Here is a 20609-nt window from a genome sequence, read left to right on the forward strand (position 1 = left end):
CCTCGTATACAACGTTAGAAAGCTTTCAGCCAGGACAACTTGGTTGGCATTGCCTTTTCAGCGTGAGAAATACACAGTGTGGCGTGTGAGCGTGTGAACCGGTCGAAATGAGTGTGTCTCACGGCCAATGCGTGAGACTTGAGAACCCTGGAAATATTAGACATATCTTATAGTTCTTTTTGGATTTCAACCTGAAGACATTCACATGTGCAAGAATTTGCAAATTAGTCAAGATCAACTTAACAAAGAGTTTCAACAAGGGAAAAACCAAATCGATGTGCACTGAGTTTGCTAAAAATTCAGTCAGAAATGATCAAAAAATTGAAATGCAGATAACTGACCAACAAGAAGAGGCATCCCTATCAATACCAGCAACCGATAGTTCTTTCTCCTCACCACCCAGATGCAGCTGCCACCATCTCTTCCACTCACACGACAGCTAAATGTGACCATCTTCGACTAACATTCCCCACATATTGAAGGCCATCCAACGATGCAGAGTTTTGAGTTATTTGACTTGATGTCAAGACTTTTTGGAATTGCACCCCTTGTCGGATGTGGATCTTCTGGCTACTTTTCGCACAGTCTTTCATGGAACTGCCCATGCTTGGTGGGAAGTTGCCCGCTCTTCAATTGTCTCTTGGACTGAATTTGAGTCAACTTTCCTCTCTACTGAGCCAGTCAGGACAAGGACTCAAGAAGATTGAGAATCTATTAGGGCTTTGACTTTTCAGTAACCCCAACAGCTTGTTGTCCCAATCACCATTGACAGATGGAAGGGTAAAGGTATCGTGGACACTTCAGCTAGCTATACTCTTTTACATGAGAGTTTATGGAAGGAACTTACCCCAGGAAAGTCTCCAAACCTTAGGGCCTCTCTACTTAGCAAATGGCGAGGCCGAAGTTCCACTGGGGTAGATAAATGTGCATATTACCCTTCATAACACCAATATTTTGATGCGGGCTGTAGTTCTTACCTCAACATCGCTGACATATGTAGCAGTGTTGGGATTAGACTACATCTTTTGTCCTCCAACTTAATGTCTCGGAAAGGAAATACACTTTCAAGTGTTCTCCTGAGGAGGAATACTACTTACAACTAGGGCAAGCAAAGTATACCTGCAAGCAGAGTTCCTTTGAATGTTGTCATTAAAATGTTGTCATTTAAATGTTGTCAATACGACAGTATCATACTTTCACCGAAAACCAAAGAAATCTAAAAGTTCCTAGCAAAATCTTTCCTTACTAAGTTCAGTCAGGACCACTTGAGTCAAAAATACCAAAAAGCAATTATTTCCAAAATATTTATTTGCATGATTGTTAAAGTTACATTTGGCGGTATGGCTCTGTTCTGAATTACCATCCTTTTCATGAGCTCCATGAAAGTTAGTCAGGTAACAGCAGCAGCTTCTGGGGACAATTTCCCATTTAACTGGGAAAGCAGCAAACAATCCCCCTTTGAGAACAGAGCATGCATCAGTGAAAACAGATTGACACTGATTAAGTTAGACGAAGTTGAAGGAGGAGCTAGGGGAGGAGGTGGGTTGCGAGCATGCAGTGGAAGCAACTGAGCAACAGACTAAAAGATGCCTTTAAATAAGGCCCTTGATTGAAAGACTATAATTGAAGGCGTATCCATCGGATCAACTGATAGACCGTTATCAGCTGATAGCAGAGCTTGACTACGCGGCCTGCCTGAACTAACGCTGTACGCTAGATTTCAGTCAGGACCACTTGAGTCAAAAATACCAAAAAGCAATTATTTCCAAAATATTTATTTGCATGATTGTTAAAGTTACATTTGGCGGTATGGCTCTGTTCTGAATTACCATCCTTTTCATGAGCTCCATGAAAGTTAGTCAGGTAACAGCAGCAGCTTCTGGGGACAATTTCCCATTTAACTGGGAAAGCAGCAAACAATCCCCCCAACAGACCATACCAGGCAATCATCCCTGGCTCTTTTAGCCAAAAGAGCCAGGAGAGGATCGAATGAGCGTTCAATAAGCTACCTTATTTAGTTTATAAGAATAGCTAAATAGAGAGATAAAAATAATGTTTACAACAAAAAAAAAAAAAAATTTGAAGCTCGATCTAAAGAACTGTAAAAGCCAATTAATTACTGAAGCAATATTTATTGACTACAGATCATAAGCATCACTCATAGCTTTCTGAGCGTCAAGGATAGCTCGCGTATCTGGCCGGAGATACCGTTCATAAGCTGCCGAGGACCATCTACCCATAGCTTTAAGGGTAGAAACGGGAGTAGAGGAAGCAGCCGTTGTAGCAGCCCCTATGCGCAATGAATGAGCTGAATAACGCCCTGGGGGAAGCCCGCAGTATAGACAAAGCAGGCGGAAGCGGGATGCAAACCAGGCTCTGGACATAGGCTTCCCCTCCTCCGTAGCAAATAATGGGTCCTCCGGACGAGCTTGAGGACGACTCCTCAAATATGCCGACATAGAAGACAGAGGACAAAAAGCAGAATTAGTTTCAGAAATATAAACAGAAGCTCCTTCCCTGTTCCTATCAGATTTTGAGTGTTTCAAAAAAATAGTGAAGTGGTGAGAAAAAACTGAAACATCAGATATGGTGAGGTCATGTGACGGGTTAAAGGAATCTGTGCGTGTTGAGAACTCACCACCTCTGAGGAAGCCATAGAAAGCAGTAAGCAAAACAGATTCTAACATCATATCAGTGTGAAGCATCCCGCTCTCAGATGTGATATTAATTTTCTCAAAAGTGTTAGTGTGAGAGGGAGGCGATGATCATTGCCTCTAGGTTTCTCTTTTTTAAGTCCATTAAGCAGGAGACGAATTGATGAATTTTCGAGCAAGCTGGAAGTAGATGGATCCAAGCAGCGCAGGTGGAATTGGATGCCGGCGACCATACTTTTAATGGATGATGGCTGTATTTTACGGGACTCAAAACAGTGAACTATAAAAGCACTAACATATGAAACATTGACAGGAAGTACATTTACAGAGAAGGTGGCACAAAAAGAACTAAAATTAGACCAAGCAGTGTCGTACATTTTTAATGTCGATGTTGCTAGACCACTGCGCATGTACTTAGCTGCTGAATCAACATAAGATTGAAGGGTCATGTCTAATCTATTACGGTCTGGCTGAAAGGAGGGCAGACCAAGCTGGTTGATGCTGAACCTGGACACAGGAGGTGGAATTTCTGAAATTCAAATCGAGAAAGTGAATCAGCAACTTGATTGTTTAAGCCTGGAATGTGAGCAGCTCGAAAAATGAAGTTATCCAATATCGATGCCCAAGTAAGGCGCCTGACGAACCGGTTGATAAACGGAACTGATGAGCGACCCTTATTAATAATATTAACAGTTGCCTCATTATCACAAAAGAACAGAATTTGTTTTCTGGACCATTGTTTGCCCCACAAAATACAAGCTATCACAATGGGATAAAATTCCAACAGAGCGGTAGACAGATTATTATCAGGCATGGACATCAGCTCCTTTGGCCATTTACTAGCAAACCACTGACCATTAAAAACCCCCCCAAAACCGACAGAAGGCGCAGCATCTGTATACAATTTAAGGGCTGCAGAAGACTCCAGATCGTCATGATGAAAAAAAGAAATGCCATTCCAATTATTAAGGAGCAAAGACCAGAACCTGAGATCTGATCTGCAGCCTGCATCTAGAGTAACTATGTCCTTAAGATCTTTAACTGATTTAGATATATCGAGGAGTCTGGCAATGAAAGACCTGCCTGGGGAATTATACGCATCGCAAAATTAAGATGGCCTAGCAGAGAAAGCAAATCTCTTTTTGAAAAACATGTGGACATCTGAGCATTTCTCATGATTTCTCTAATGCGATTTAATTTTTTAAGGGGCAACGAGGCTTGCATTAAATTGGAATCTAAAGTAATGCCTAAAAACTCAATAACTTTGAGAGGACCTAAGGTTTTTTCCTCAGAAAGGGGAACACCTAGATCGGCAAAAGTGTGTTTTAACGCCGAAATGCATCTCTCTGGCTTTGCATTTTTATAATCCACTAGCAAAAAATCGTCTAAAAGATGGAGCACATGCGGTATTTTGCAATTATTAAGAAGAATCCAACATAGCGCCTCTGAAAGTGTATCAAATATTTTTGGACTACTGCGACAGCCAAAAGTAAGCCTGACCGAAAAATAAAATTTTTCCCTCCATTTAATGCCAAATAAATGCCACTGTGATGGATGTAAAGGCATGATTTTAAAGGCGTCTGTAATATCTGCCTTTGCGAGCCAGGCACCCCTACCTGCTTTTTTGATAATTTTAATTGCATCGTCGACTGTTGCGTAAAAGAGAGAAAACGGAGTTAAAGGAATAAGACTATTGATACTTTGAGTGGCATCATTATGAGGGGCAGACAAATCAAAAATTAAGCGCTTCTTCCCTGAATATTTCCGAGTAGCGATCCCTATAGGATTAATCCGACAAATTGAGAAAGGAGACTTATCGAAAGGCCCAATCAGGAATCCTTTCTTAACTTCCTTTTCCAACAAAAAATCAACAATTTCAGGTTCTTTAACAGCAGAAAGCAAATTATTACAGGAAAATGATAACTTAGGCAACCATAACAATCCTGCAAAAAAACCTTGAATAAGTCCAGTTATTAAATAATTGACAAAGCAGCGGTTAGGATGATTTTTTAGTGCCTGTCCCAGCTTAGGAACATTGACTGGAGTTGTTGGCTTTATTTCTTTTTGTCCTTTTTCATAAAGCGGGTTCGACTTGGGCACACAGATTTTGGGTGGCCGTCCCCGCAGTAACTACAAGCATGAACATATTTACAATTATAGAATTTGCAAACATTTTCATTAAAATTAAAGCACAAAGGAGTAGCGAATGGTGTTACCTTAGAGTCAACAGTTTGAAAGCCAGGCTTAGAAGTAAAAGGAGACACAGATTTTGGGCATAGATTGAGAGTGTGAGAATGAGAGCCACAGATCGAGCAGGAGAGAGCTTGATGACCAGTGAAATGTCTGCTTATGAGGGTTAAGTCGACTACGGACCAGTCCAATCTCTGATTAAAACGTTGAATAAACATGGCAGCTTTGGCAGAGAATGATTTGTGATAGTCATAGAAGAGAGTTCCTCCATAAGTCAGAGCCAAGTCAGAAATTATTGCCAAATAAGTGTCCAGCTCGGCTCTACGAGACGGATAGATTTCGCAAATGACATCTCTGTAAACCCCAAATGCCACGTTAAATTCAGCTAGTGTTAACATTTTTGAAAGCCGGGGATCGCTGTCTTTCAGCATAACGGACACATCGCCGCAATCGACAACACGCTTCTCACTCATTTCTGAGCACAGTAATATTTTTATAAGATTGACATCATTACCTGCCACGATTTGGCTTCTCAACTGATGAGAAATCGCCGCAGCCGGCGGAAAGAATGGAGCGCCTGAAGACACGGGAACTGCACTTCCCATCGTTCTTAGCGGAATAGTCGCTGCTGCCGTATTTGTGACGTCATCATCCAGCTGCGGAGTAAACACGGGCAGCCGCGCCGTGCCTGAAGTGGAGTTCTCGAGAGACGGGCCAGAGAAGAGAAGATTTGCCGAGGACCTAGAAGATGGACCGGACTCCAAAGCCTGAATTCTGGAGTTCATGTCGGAGAGCGAAAACTGAATGCTGGACAATGCTGATAACACTGGGTCATTGCTTTGGACTGAAGAAGAGTGGACACCTCGGTTTGAGACAACAGGACCACCTGACCGCTTGGGTGCAACATCAGACGAAGTCGGGTCGAGGTTCTTTCTCTTCTGCGGCTGTTTTCTGCCGGAGAATGGAGGAGGAGGAGGAAGATCTGCTGTCGAGACGTCAATTTTTTCACAGAGCAAAGCAAATAATTCTTTATGCGAAGCTCCAGTCGGTGCCGAGATATCGTGCCTATACAAAGTTTCCAATAACTTCGGCAATGGCCAATCATTGATGCTAGGAGGACTAGAAGATTTACTCGCAAGACGAGAGCTCCGACGAACAGAAGCGTTGCTTTCGTCTTGAAAGGCTTCCTCTGCTTGACTTAGTGTTTGCTGGGATTCTTCAATGGATTCAACTTGCCATTGGTCTTCATCATGTGCGGTGGTAGACATGATCAGCAGTTGAGTGAGTAACGTTACAGCAAAATATATGAGTAATCTCATCGTATTGCGAGAGCTATGTTTGCGAGCATGCAGTGGAAGCAACTGAGCAACAGACTAAAAGATGCCTTTAAATAAGGCCCTTGATTGAAAGACTATAATTGAAGGCGTATCCATCGGATCAGCTGATAGACCGTTATCAGCTGATAGCAGAGCTTGACTACGCGGCCTGCCTGAACTAACGCTGTACGCAAGATTTCTGTTCCTCCCCCACAACCTCTATTGGCTTCACGAGATGCAGACCCTAGCCATACAGAGGATCAAGTCTTAATTGACTGTGCACTAAAAGAAGTGACCACACAATGAAGAAGTCAAATTATGTCACATATTGCAGACACATCAGGTTGTGTGTACTCGCTGACCAGGATGTACAAATGTTCTTCAGCACTGCCTGTGCACTCGTCATCAGGTATCTGTTAAACAACGCACCTATCGGCTCACCCCTACAAAGCAAACTATAGTAAGAGAACAGATTGAAGACATGTTAAAGGCTGGTATCATAGAACCATCTTCAGCATGTGCATCACCAGTTGTTTTGGTTCCCAATAAAGATGGTAGTCTCAGGTTCTGTGTTGACTATAGAAAGGTCAATGCATATCTAATTCCCAACATCACTGAGATGCTGGAGTCACTCTCAGGTGCAGCCATTTTTACAACTTACAAAAAACCTTCATCACGTCTGGGGGGCTTTAGACCTTTTGGTCTAAACAATACACCAGCAACCTTTCAAATGCTGATGGAGATCATTCAGAAAGGATTGCTTGGAACCATTTGTTTCAGTTATATTGATGACATCATTGTTTAATTCAGTAAATATGTTTATAAAATATTGCATTAAGCATAATTAAATCAACTTTGACTGCCCTAAAAACACATTTATTGAAATTCTAAAATTTACCATTGTTTTAATTTTCAAATCTATCTATATCCAGTTAACATAACAGGTGCATCAAATCAAACATAGAACAAAGCAATCTCCCAATAAAAAACATTTATTTATTTATTTATTTTTTATTGCAGATTAACAAAACAGTAACACATACGAGGTAAGATTCTGTGAGGCACATCTACAATACAGAGGGAGGAAAGGGGAAAAAGAAAATAAACAAACAAACAAAAACAAACAGAAAAACAACAACAAAAAACAAAAAAACAAACGAAAAAGAAACACAGAGAACAGAAAAATACAAAACAGCCCCACACAGTCATCGACAAAGTGGTATATTATATGTAGGCACACGAGATCCTTTCTGTGATGCAATTGGGTAGTATCTGAATAGTTGTATTTATTTATTTATTTTATTTATTTATTTAACAGGGACCATACAAGCAAACATAGTCACAATCAGGGTCGGCGCTATTGTGGGGCATTTGAGGGCCGTGCTCCCCCTAGTGGTCATTGATGCCCCTCCTACCACAGTTTCTAATAAATGATCAATTAGATGTAACGTTAGGCTATACAATACCAAATGTCCAGAAATCTATTTAAATAGTACATTGTGTTTCATTTGTTGACTAATTGGATTGTTGGTGCCAAGAATTTTCACATGAAGAATAGATATAACCAATCCGACTTTTCATGGTCCAGTGGCAGAACTTTAGACTGGCATGCAAGAGGATTATGTTTATCAGTGGTTGTCAAGCAGGGACATGTTTGAGTGCATTTTACTTTGTGATTTCACCGGTACGAATAGGGATTTCTCCGCAACAGATCAAGCGCGCGTCCGTATGAAGATGTTTCTTGTGGCAGTGCGAGAACACTTTATCAGCACCACAGATCGAGTCAACGAGCACAAAATATTTCTTAAACGGCAGTGCCACAACTTACAACTTAATCCTGGAAGTGAACTTTTTCAAGTCAGATATGACCTTAATGTCCGATGGTAATGAATTCCAGAGTCTAGCGCTCTTAACAGAAAAGGCTGTCTGTGCAAAGCTTGTCCTACAGTATGGTATTGTACAGTTATGATTTGTGCTGCTTCTGGTAACTCTTTTGCTGTTCTGTACTTGAACAAATTTACTAAGCGGCTCGGGTGCTAAATTATTAATGCACTTGAAAATTAATTTTAAAAAACATAAATTACTGAAGCTTTCAAAGCTTAATATATTAAATTTCTTGAGGATGTAACAGTGATGGTAACGGATTGGCTTTTTATCCATAATTTTTATTGTTTGATTGTAAAGTGAACCAATGTGTTTTATTGCAGTTAGAGCTGCTTGCGCCCAAACTGTCATGCAGTATGAAATATGCAAAAAAAAAATCATAGCATGCATGTATAGCAGGGCTGCCTGGTTGGGTATGTAATTTCTGATTAATTTAAAACAGTTAAGATTACTTGTTTTAGAGATTTTCTTTATATGTTTACCAAATGTAAGTTGAGGATCTATGACCAATCCAAGATATTTAAATTCTGTAACAGATTGAATTATTCCATTTTGTATACAAAAAAACAAAAATTTTGTAAAATTTAGCACCAACTGATTTTGATTGAGCCACTGACTGACATCAGCCATACACGCAGACAGTACATCAGCAGCCAGCTCTGGTGACTTAGCAGGTGCATAAAGCACCGCATCATCAGTATAGAGCTGGATGCTGGCACCTGCACAGTTCAATGGCAAGTCATTTATAAAAAGACTGAACAGCAAAGGACCTAGTATGGAGCCCTGTGGTATGCCCAGTTTGATGTTCAAGAGTGATGACTTTTCCTGGGCAACTTTAACACACTGTACTCTCGCCTGAAGATAGGACGCAAACCATTGTACTGCCTCAATGGAAAAATTAAAAGATGACATTTTAGTTAAAAGTAAGTTATGGTTGATTGTATCGAATGCCTTTTTAAGGTCAAGGAACACAGCTCCAACCACATCACCCCTATCCAGGGATTTTTTCACATTTTCAACAAAGCAACAGTTTGCAATTTCAGTTGAATAACCCGATCTAAAACCAAACTGCTGTGGGTGGAGAAACTGACTGGCTTCTAAGTGATCAACCAATTGTGCTGCTACAATTTTCTCAATTACTTTAGATAAAATAGGTAAAATAGATCTACGCTTTCTCTCCATAGGTGATACAATTACATTCAAAGCTAAACATTCCAGAGGGGTTTTCAATTCAACTGTATGACAATTAAATTTATCTTTTATGTAAATTAAAACTCCTCATCCTTTGCCAACAGCTCTGTCCTTTCTGAAGCATTGATATCCAGCAATGTCTATCACATTAGTTGGTATATTACTTTGAAGCCAGGATTCTGTTAGACAAAGATAAGTGTCAAGTGTCAATGTTCAAGTGTCCACCTAATATTCCTAGAGGATATAATAGAGACTTTGACAAACACAAAGAAATATATATATATATTAGTATTAGTATTAGTGGTGGTAGTATCAAAGATAGTATTTATAATGATAATATTCATGACAACAATAGTAATATAGGCTCTAGCAATCTACAACAGTAGTGACAATAGTACCATGACAATAAGAATACATTTAATTTCATTGTACATCTGCTCTAGAGGGCTGATCTAGAACTGCCAGTGAGCGCAACCAACAGACCCCCCAGACACAGACGTCTCCCCTCGATTCAATAACATGATCCCCCTCCACCACCATCAGTGACACCCAACTCCCAGCGTTAACCTTCTGGGCTACATTGAGTTTTTCCACCGGGGAACCACAACAGGCACCTCCAAACCAAGCTCCCCCAGTCTGTTTGTGACCTGACATAGCCAAGTGTTATTGGTGGTCCTTCTATACCCCGTCTGTGTCTAGAAGGAAGCCCTTCCAGAAAAGTAAAATTAATTATTAAGAGAGAACCTAAGGGAGACCTTCCTTCTCCTCAGGAAACAAAGCATGACCTTGCTTCTTGACAATCGCTTTATACAGGCATCTGAACTGGATGTTACCAAATTCTACACTTTCAGGCTTCAGAGAGTACTACTGAACTGATATTTCTAGCAACTGTCTATTTACTTTTTTGTTCTAACACTCCATGATTTTTTTTTCACACTTTGCAAGTGGGAGATGATTCCACTTATTATCACAGTCTTTTGTAAAGAAGCAAAGTGTCAGAGAAAGAGTGGGCTGTGAAGAAAGACTAGAGCGAGGGAGAGACGCAGAAAGTACACTGAAAATAGAATGTGAAAGAGATATTGGACAATCACTCGCTGCATGTGTCTGAAAACAGAAACAAGGCCACATGTAGAGATATTTGGCAAACTTTTAGCACTGAATGTCGCAGAAACACAAAGAGCTCAGGGACGTACACAATGTATTTGATTGTAATGTGTTAATTGCCCACTGGGACACATAGAGTTACGTATATGCAAATGATCCCCTTCACTGTCAGACTCTCTTCTGAGCTTGTAGAATGAGAGATAAGGAGCAGGTGGTGAGCAACAGAACAATTATGGGCCGCCTCTTCAAAACAATACCAGAGAAAGAAGACATACTATACATTTGATGTTAGATTTTAGATGTCCCTAGTGAAAAGGAAGTACCCCGTAGCATATCTTTAAAAAGGGTACTTATTATAGAAATAAAAGATGTTAAAACATTTAAAGCCACACTTTGCAACTTTTTAACCTTTATAATATATTACCAAAACCCATTGAGATGGTACATCGACTTACAATAGGTTGAATGACACGTCTGCCGAAGCCTGAAGGTGTCTGTATCGCTTTTACTAGCACTTTGTAACTTCGGGTTTCAGGTAGGAACCCGAGCACAAAAAGAACTACAAAATTCGACCGCTTTGTGGCATACGTCACTTCCCCCACCACCCACAACTTCCTCAGATTCTGACGTTAGTGCTCAACTCGCATTTGATTGCCGTCTGTATGTTTTCATCATGGCCGAACAACAGCTACAAGGAAGAAGGCAACAGTTTTATCAGAGGAAACTAAAAAAAGAAAAGGGGAGAGTGACAAATTAAAGTTTTCACTGTGCGCCAGAGAGGATTCACTGTGGGCCAGAGAGGATGCTGGCTTTGACTGTTCGTTTCTTCTTTGTTCGCCGCTTCCCCATCTAAACGCTAACGCTAATGCTAAACTGGCGTTAACGTTTCAACTTTAATCCTATACTTCACCATCTGTACATGGACTTTACCTATTTGGTTATCAACTTACCTGCCATCAATCTCATCCTACGACGACTTCTACCCCAGACCTGCACCACCAGCTCTCGTGCTGTTGCCATCTGGATTTCTCCGTGGTAACACCGGCAGCTCATCCTTGGCACTGCTACTGTGAGGTGGACCCCTGGACAGTCTGTTGCTGTCCGGGTGCAGTTAGGCCTTGCTGCCTGGGACTGCTGCCTCCAGCTAACATCTGCTAGCCGCTACCAAGTCAGTAGGCGGCTAGCCACTGAACGACAGTTCGCTTCGGCAGCATGGCTACTTGAAAGTGGCTGACACTGTCGACTCAGTCTCTGTCTATGCTCATCATCAACGCTCAGTCTGTCAGCACGTAACTATCTCCAAGCTTCGTCCACTGTGGCTTTTGCCGACTGTCCTATCGTGTCGCTACTTTCCAAACGCAAACGTGTGACTGTAGTCTTCAACCTTCTCTGCAAATTATGTCATTTACATACTCTATATTACAACTAAACAAGCTGAACACCCTTATTCCTCCGCTCTGTATCTCCATCATCAAAAAGCTCGGTCTTCTACGTTGCCCCCGCTACATCCATCGAAGCTCCCGTAGAACGATTGTTTACTCCTGGTTCAACCACGACATTCTGTCCATCTGGTCCAACACCCGCCCTGTCGCTTCCCGCTTATGTCATCAAAACAAACAGCACGTGCGCTCCGCCTGCCTACAAACACTAGTCAAATCCGTACAGCCCAAAACCAACCATTTGTCAGACTCACTCTTTTTAACATACGTTCTCTTAGTAACAAAGGCTCTATTCTCAGTGAATTTATTTTGGACAATAATCTGAATTTCCTCTGTCAAACCGAAACTTGGCAAAAACCACTTGAATATTTCTCTCTCAACCAAACTACACCAACTGGATTTACACACATAGACAAACCACGACATGAGGGGCGTGGCGGCGGAATTGCAATAATACACAAACATGACATCAAAACGACCATAGTACCCATCCCCACTCCTGCTTCATTTGAGCACATTTCATTCAAACTGTCTTGCACTAAACCCCTGGTCATCGCAACTATCTACCGCCCCCCCAAACCAAGCCCTGCATTCCTCTCTGAGCTATCTGAATTCCTATCCCAACTCTGTCCTATATCACCATCCATTCTTCTACTAGGTGACTTCAACATCCATATTGATCCAAAATAACTACCGACTTCCTCGACATCCTACAATTTTTCAATATCAGCCAACATATGTATTGATTCCCCCACCCATAAAAAGGACACATACTTGACCTGGTCTGTTCATCTGGTACCAACATCAACAATATAAACCACACTTACCTCACCATTTTCGACCACCTGGCTATTACCATTGAAATCGACATCCCAACTCCACCCACCAAGAAAAAACGCATATTAAGATTCAGGAACCTCAAATCCATCGACCTCACCTCTTTCTCTTCCATATTGTCAACCACCCTTGAAAAATCCATTGACCCCCAAAACACTTCCCCATTGGTTCTCGTCAACATCTACAATCATGTACTCTCATCCCGTCTCAATAACAATGCCCCCCTTAAAACCAAATCTATCTCCTTCACACACTCCACCCCCTGGTACACTAACCAACTCCGCCTCCTCAAAGCCAAATGCTGTCAACTGGAACGACTCACCAATAGAACCGGTCTCACTGTCCACCTGGAAGCCTACAAACTTCACAGACAACAATACAAAGACTCCCTTAACTCTGCCCGCTCTTCCCACTACTCATCCACTACATTCCCAAAACCCATGGACACAATCTCCAAATCCTTCATCACTTCTAAGTGTGACTTGTTCCTTTCCTTCTTCAAAACCAAGATCGACAACATCCATAATCAACTAGCCCATAACTTCCCCTCCACCACTCCTGGACCTCCACCACCCTCCCCTCCCTCCCACTCTCTCTCGTCATTTATTCCAATCACTGATACCAATGTATCTACCATCATCTCCAGCATGAAGACTTCAACCTCTCCGCTTGACCCTATCCCCACATTTCTTGCCAAGGCATGCTTCCGCTCACTTTCCCCTTTCATCACCAACATAATCAACTCCTCTCTGAACTCTGGTATTGTCCCCTCACCTCTCAAGCTTGCTGCCATCACCCCCTTACTGAAAAAACCTGGTCTGGACCCAGACATTCCCAACAGCTACCATCCCATCTCAAACCTCCCTTTTCTTTCCAAAATCGTGGAACGAGCTGTTGCTACTCAACTTCAAAATCACCTCAACTCCAATAACCTATATGAACCATTCCAATCCGGCTTCCGCTCCAAACACAGCACCAAAACTGCCCTCCTCAAAATCACCAATGACATAATGCTTGCTGCTGACTCTGGTCTCCTCTCCATCCTCATCTTTCTAGACCTCAGTGCAGCCTTTGACACCATCAAGCACTCCATCCTTCTTTCACGCCTCCATGATCAAATTGGAATAACTGGCTCCATCCTAACCTGGTTCACCTCCTATCTTTCTGATAGATGCCATTACATCTCTATAAACAACTGCACGTCTTCTACCACTCCAGTCATTCATGGTGTCCCCCAGGGCTTAGTTCTTGGCCCACTCCTCTTCATCCTGTACATCCTCCCCCTTGGACAGATACTTCAACAACATGGCCTTAACTTCCACTGCTACGCTGACGACACCCAACTCTACCTTCCTCAAAGACCATCACAACCTCCACCCATTCAACTCTTACAGCCTGCCTCACTAACATTAAATCATGGATGCAAGAAAACTTTCTCCAACTCAACTGCAATAAATCAGAGATTCCCATCATTGGTCCTAACTCCGTAACCCGACATGCCGAGAACTTCTCCCTCAACATTGACGGTTCAAATGTCACTACACTCCACCTGCATCCGCAACCTTGGAACCATCTTTGATCCTACCCTCTCCTTTGTACCTCATGTCAACCATGTCACCAAAGTTGCCTTCTTTCACCTCCTTAATATCATACGGCTCCGTCCCTCTCTATCTTGCACTGCTGCTGAAACACTAATCCATGCCCTCATCACCTCCAGACTGGACTATTGCAACAGCATTCTTTATGGATTACCAAACAAAACCATCGATAAACTTTACCCCTATATTACCCCTGTCCTTTACAACCTTCATTGGCTCCCAGTCAAATACAGGATCAACTTCAAAATACTTCTCCTCACATACAAAGCACTTAATAACCTTGCCCCTCCATACCTCTCTGTCTTACTAAACCGCCACACTCACGCCTGCCTCCTCAGGTCCGCTGGTGCTGACACTCTTAAGACTATCAGGACTAAGCGCCGGTCCTGGGGCGACAGAGCCTTCTCAGCTGCTGCACCAACTCTCTGGAACACCCTCCCCGACCACATCAAACAGTCAAGCACTTCAACATCCTTCAAATAGGCCCTCAAAACTCAGCTCTTTGAACTTGCTTTTTCCCATTAACAGACTTTTTTTAATTCTTCATCAAATTCACCTCTCTTGAATTGCCTGTAAAGTGTAAAGTGTCTTTGAGTGTCTAGAACAGCGCTATAAAAATTAAATGTATTATTATTATTATTATTATTATTATTATTATTAAAAGCCAGGACGAGGATTAACATTGGTTCAGCTTTCGCTTGGCTCGCTGGCGTGAGTGGAAGGGTGCTCGACCAATGCGGACGCTTGCCTGCATACAAATGCCGTTTCCAAGGTAACCCAGATAAATTCATATAAGCAGTGTAGTATTTTCTGGTATTCCGGCCACAGCCGATGGTGTTATGAGTGTAATAAAATGCCCACAGCCCAGTGTTCATTTCTACACACAAACACAGCTCCGCTCAGTGCAGGGCTCGCACAAATAAAATCGACTCGTGTCAAATGTAACGTTACATTAAATGTAGTGAACATGCCCACAACTCAGTAGTACCTACACACACTAACATTACACACCACATGTCCCACTCACTCACAGACATGATAAGCACCACAGGGATCACCCCGCTCGTTCTCTCTCAGCCGACTGCTATAAATGAATCTAGTATGTAATGTTTAAAATATTTTTGTCATTTCACATTTGTAATGATGCAATTGCAATTTAGTACATTTAAATATATATATATATAAACTTTAATATATATATAAAATTAATCAAATTAATCTCTCATGGGATTCATCCACATGTGATCCAGCACTCCAAAGAGACTGGAGTCACATTCCAGTCATCACGGAATGGCTCCAAAAGGTCTGCTTTGGGGGACAATAAACCCCCCCTCAGAAGACTTTTTATGGTCCTGCAGACCAACAGAATGCCACAGGAAGGGGACCCTCCTTTGATCCTGGACAGAGATGTTACACAGATCTTTTGCTAACTCAGATATCAGCAAGAACTTTGCCTGACTTTTCGAACACACAGGGACCTCACTGTTGAGATCTGAGATCACACATCAAATTAAAACTCACACAGAACAATTCTTGGACTTATAATCAAACATCATAATTCTTATTGCTTTCTGCAATTCATGTGTTCTGGTTGTTAAGCTTAGATCACATTTTAATCATGTAATTGTTGTTAACTATTAGGGATGGGAATTGATAAGATTTCATCGATATCAATGCCACTAACGATTCTGCTTATCGATCCGATTCTTTAACGATTCTCTTATCGATTCCTGACAGCACTGTGTGGGAAAAAGTAGTCATATGCTTTTTCAGGGGGAAAAACAAGTGCTTTTATTTGTTTTAAACCTTACACTTGACTAAGCAAACTGACTGTACTTTTTATGTTATTTATGTAATAAATGGAACCTTATTGAAAAGTGTTACGATTAGTCATTCAACAATTATAAGTCCCGTGAGTTCAGTGTTGGAAGATCAGTTCAGTTGTTTTAACCATTCATTAAAACGAATTGGTTCAAATGAGTCATGTTCGTGAATTGAACGTGTCATCATCAGACGTGTGCGCGTTGTGTGATTATCCCGGCGGTTGGGACATGGACATCCCACAAGATGTGTGTCATCAAAGAAAACATTTCATCACTGGATTGTTTTTTCCGTTTATTTGAAGTGTGGTTTATGTCAGCTGAATGTGCGGAACGCTTTTCAGAGATAAGGCAAGATAAGGCAATGTAGGCCTATTTTAGCATAATTCACGGCCAGCGGTAATTCTGGAAAAACAAATCTCCGAATGCTCCACATGAAACTTTAGTCTCCTGACCTTACCATCGTGTCGATTATTTTGATTAATATGTGCGAGGGAGAGAGAGAGAGAGCAAGACAGCGCTTAGTTTTGAGACGGTGAAGCCTGAGAGAGAGTGCGCGTGCATGACCTTATACACTCTCTCTCTCTCTCTCTCTCTCTCTCTCTCTCTCTCTCTCTCTCTCTCTCTCTCTCTCTCTCTTTCTCTCTCTCTCTCTCTCTCCCTGCTCATTCAGTTTAACATGCGCTCTGTCACAAGTGCAGCGGTTCATCACTACAGAGAGAGACAGTTTTACTCACCGATCAAATAAGGCTTTGGCAGTACAAAAATTCGCTTGGGACAGTTGTGAAAAAATACAACAGGGACAGTTGTGAGTTCACGGTCTGTAGCCTACACGGTTGAGTCAGAGCAGGAGCATCGATAAGAGGAATTGTTAACGTCGAGGGCATACAATATCGATGGATCGTAAAACTTAGAACCGGTTCTCAAGTGGACCCGGTTCTCGATTCCCATCCCTATTAACTATTAACTCTTGTAATTGTCATACAACTCTTAGAAGTGTGAATGCCTCATGTTTACTATCAAAAGAATCTTAATTCAAAAGATGGCTTGATTGAAATCTGTGTAAAATGTTTTGTATGATTATAATAATAATGTTTAAATTGTGGTCTCTCAAGTGCTGGAACCCAGGCAGATCACAAGATAACGATAAGCAAGAAATACAGTAGATCCACCTCCTAAAATTATGCCATTGTCTCATTGGTCAGAATTCTCCAAAAAAGGTTGGACAAACTTTTAAGTTAAAGGTCCGAACAAAGGAGAAAGACCTCATGTTCAGTTTGTGCACTTTGTTCAGTTCGTTCAGTTTTGGTAACCGTTAAGTTCACGCCTCTCTCTAAAACAGCAAGAGAGTGTTCTGTTCGTGCTTCTCTCTAAAACAAAGAGCGTGTTCGCACGCTTCTCTAAACCTCATGGGCGCAGTCGTCTGGAAACTCATCAAGAAACCACGACGACATCTTAGACCAGCAGACAAATAACCCATCAAGATCGGGGTTAAAACAGCTCATTCAAGCCATCGAACTCGTTTTACTTCATTTCTTTCCTTTGTTTTCTTTTTCGTAAAAGTCTCGTTTCAAAGTTAAGTTTGCTGCAAAGTTCGTTCAAACGTCTCTCTTGCAACGCGCTTCGAATCGTAAAGACTTTCATTCGCCGCTAACACCCACGTGACCGGCAGCCCAGGAACTTCCATCCAGGCACTTCAAAGACAACCAGCCACGCGGACCCGGGAAACCCCTTCGACGCAACACGACAAAGGGAATTGCCTAAGCAACGCAAAGACAAGCAAGTACTCCAGACTCTAACTGAACTGGTGCTTTAATGTAAATTGAATAACCTCTCTAAGAAACGAAGGTTTAAATTAATGCTTGGTGGTTCTTTCAAGTCATGCCTTACGTGCATATAGAAAGTTGAAACTTTCTCTCTCACTCTTTCCAACTCACTCTTTCCCTTTCCTCGACTGTATGAATGTGTGTGTGTCTGTGTGTGTTTAGACCTTGGTTTTATGTGTTTAGTATAGCTAATAAAGTCTTCCATATTTGAAAAGATTAATTGCCTTGTGTTGTGCTTGCATATTTAATGTCTTGTACTGTTCGATCTAAAGTTACCTTGCTAATATATAGTGTTTCACTATAGATTGGGTATTTATATCCTTGCAAAGGTTATATTTACGGCCTGTTCAAATTAACTCTAAACGAGTCATTTGCTCGGTTCCATGGTGATTCGGTTAAGATTCATTTCAAATCAATGAATCATTCCCTTTGAGCTAAATTGGCCTTCCAGCCCCCTTAAATACATTTTATGTATATTATTAAATGTTGCATTTACATTTCAAATTACAATCAGGCAATAAATATGTGCTTTAGTATATTAGTCAAGACAACAATAGGTGATCTGATGAGTATTTGTTTGTATTTTTATTTAAAGTGTAGTTCTACCACACGTACATTTACTTGAGTTTTCATACACATTGAAACGTACACTATTTACATATTGAAAGCACGTATGAACAACTTTTAGATGTACAAATACGAATCCTTATTTATCAACATTAATTATGGCATTAATATTTTGATTCTATTGTTCATGTCATAACAATGACATTATGACATTTATTAAACAGTTTCATCGACTTTATATGAAACAATACCATTTTTCTCTGTTCTGTGACTTCTGCTGCTCTTCGAAAGATTACATACAGTGGGGCCAAAAAGTATTTAGTCAGCCACTGATTGTGCAAGTTTTCCTACTTAGAATAATGAGAGAGGTCTGTAATTTTCAAAATGAGAGACAAAATGAGAAAAAAAAAATCCAGGAAATCACATTGTAGGATTTTTAAAGAATTTATTTGTAAATTATGGTGGAAAATAAGTATTTGGTCACCCACAAACCAGCAAGATTTCTGGCTCTCACAGAAAGAAGCTCTTCTGTCCCCCACTTGTTACCTGTATTATTGGCATCTGCTTGACCCGGTTATCCTTATAAAAGACACATGTCCACAGCCTCAAACAGACACACTCCAAATTCAACCATGCCCAAGACCAAAGAGCTGTCGAAGGACACCAGGAAGAAAATTGTAGACCTGCACCAGGCTGGGAAGAGTGAATCTACAATAGGCGTGTAAAAAAAAATCAACTGTGGGAGCAATTGTAAGAAAATGGAAGACATGCAAGACCACAGATAATCTCCCTCGATCTGGGACTCCACACAAGATCTCATCCCGTGGGGTCAAAATGATCATGAGAACAGTGAGCAAAAATCCCAGAACTACATGGAGGGACCTGATGAATGACCTGCAGAGAGCTGGGACCAACGTAACAATGGCAACCATAAGTAACACACTACACAGAGAGGGACTCAAATCCTGCAGTGCAAAGGCGTGTCCCCCTGCTTAAGCCAGTACATGTCCAGGCCCGTCTGAAGTTTGCCAGAGAGCATATGGATGATCCAGAAGAGGATTGGGAGAATATCATGTTGTCAGATGAAACCAAAATAGAACTTTTTGTACTAAACTTAACTCGTGTTTGGAGGAAGAAGAATGCAGAGTTGCATCCCAAGAATACCATACCTACTGTGAAGCATGGGGGAGGAAACATCATGGTTTGGGGCTGTTTTTCTGCAAATGGGACAGGAAACCTGATCCGTGTTGAGGGAATAATGAACGGGGCCATGTATCATGAGATTTTAAGCCAAAACCTCCTTCCATCAGTGAGAGCCTTGAAGATGAAACGTAGCTGGATCTTCCAGAATGACAATGATCCCAAACACACCGCCCCAGCAACGAAGGAGTGGCTCCGTAAAAAGCATTTCAAGGTCATGGAGTGGCCTAGCCAGTCTCCAGACCTCAACCCCATAGAAAATTTGTGGAGGGAGTTAAAAGTCCGTGTTGCCCAGCGACAGCCCTGAAACATCACAGCTCTAGAGGAGATCTGCATGGAGGAATGGGCCAAAATACCAGCTACAGCGTGCGCAAACCTAGTGAAGACTTACAGGAAACGTTTGACCTCATTGCCAACAAAGGTTGTGCTACAAAGTATCGAGTTGAACTTTTGTTATTGACCAAATACTTATTTTCTACCATGATTTACAAACAACTTCTTTAAAAATACTTCAATGTGATTTCCTGGATTTTTTTTTTTCATTTTGTCTCTCATAGTTAAAGGGGAAGAATATCCTGTAAGTTTCAGAACTGAAAACGTCCTTGTTAGTCCAATTAAAGCTTTTATTGACACCAGGCTCAGCAAACGACTTGTTTTTCAAAGTGGGGAACTATGACGTTGTAGTGACGTTTTTTTCTTCCACGCAACAGACCAGGAAACTTTTGAGATATCTTTCACGCAGAAGTTCTTTATTGGTCTGTAGTGAAGTTTTATTCTTCCATGCAACAGACCAGGAGACTCTTGAGGTATCTTTCACGCAGAAGTTCTTTATTGCGTCACTGTAGTCATCTCAAGGATAGTCTAACTTAAAAGAACCTTACATTCTTATTTATACATTTCAAAGAGGGTGGGATTACCTAAAGGTGGAGACACTGAAACAAAGCAAATGGAAATGCATGTGACCCTGGAACTCCAACTTCCAA

General features: G+C 41.4%; 2 protein-coding genes across 4 annotated transcripts in view; both read right to left on the reverse strand.

The window, feature by feature from the left end:
• Window positions 1-20609, reverse strand: part of rhbdl3 (rhomboid, veinlet-like 3 (Drosophila)) — a 164591-nt gene that overhangs the window by 123556 nt on the left and 20426 nt on the right. The window lies entirely within an intron of this gene.
• LOC148977701 (uncharacterized) lies at window positions 1787-6364 on the reverse strand. Its single transcript, XM_089134096.1, has 2 exons — window positions 5359-6364; window positions 1787-2442 (listed from the first exon to the last, which is right to left on the reverse strand). The coding sequence occupies exons 1-2, from the start codon at window positions 6161-6163 to the stop codon at window positions 2291-2293; spliced, it is 957 nt and encodes a 318-aa protein (XP_088990222.1). The 5' UTR covers window positions 6164-6364; the 3' UTR covers window positions 1787-2290.

This window comes from Pimephales promelas, chromosome 8 (assembly GCF_988280905.1).
Source record: "Pimephales promelas chromosome 8, fPimPro1.hap1.1, whole genome shotgun sequence".
NCBI classification, from domain to species: domain Eukaryota; kingdom Metazoa; phylum Chordata; class Actinopteri; order Cypriniformes; family Leuciscidae; genus Pimephales; species Pimephales promelas.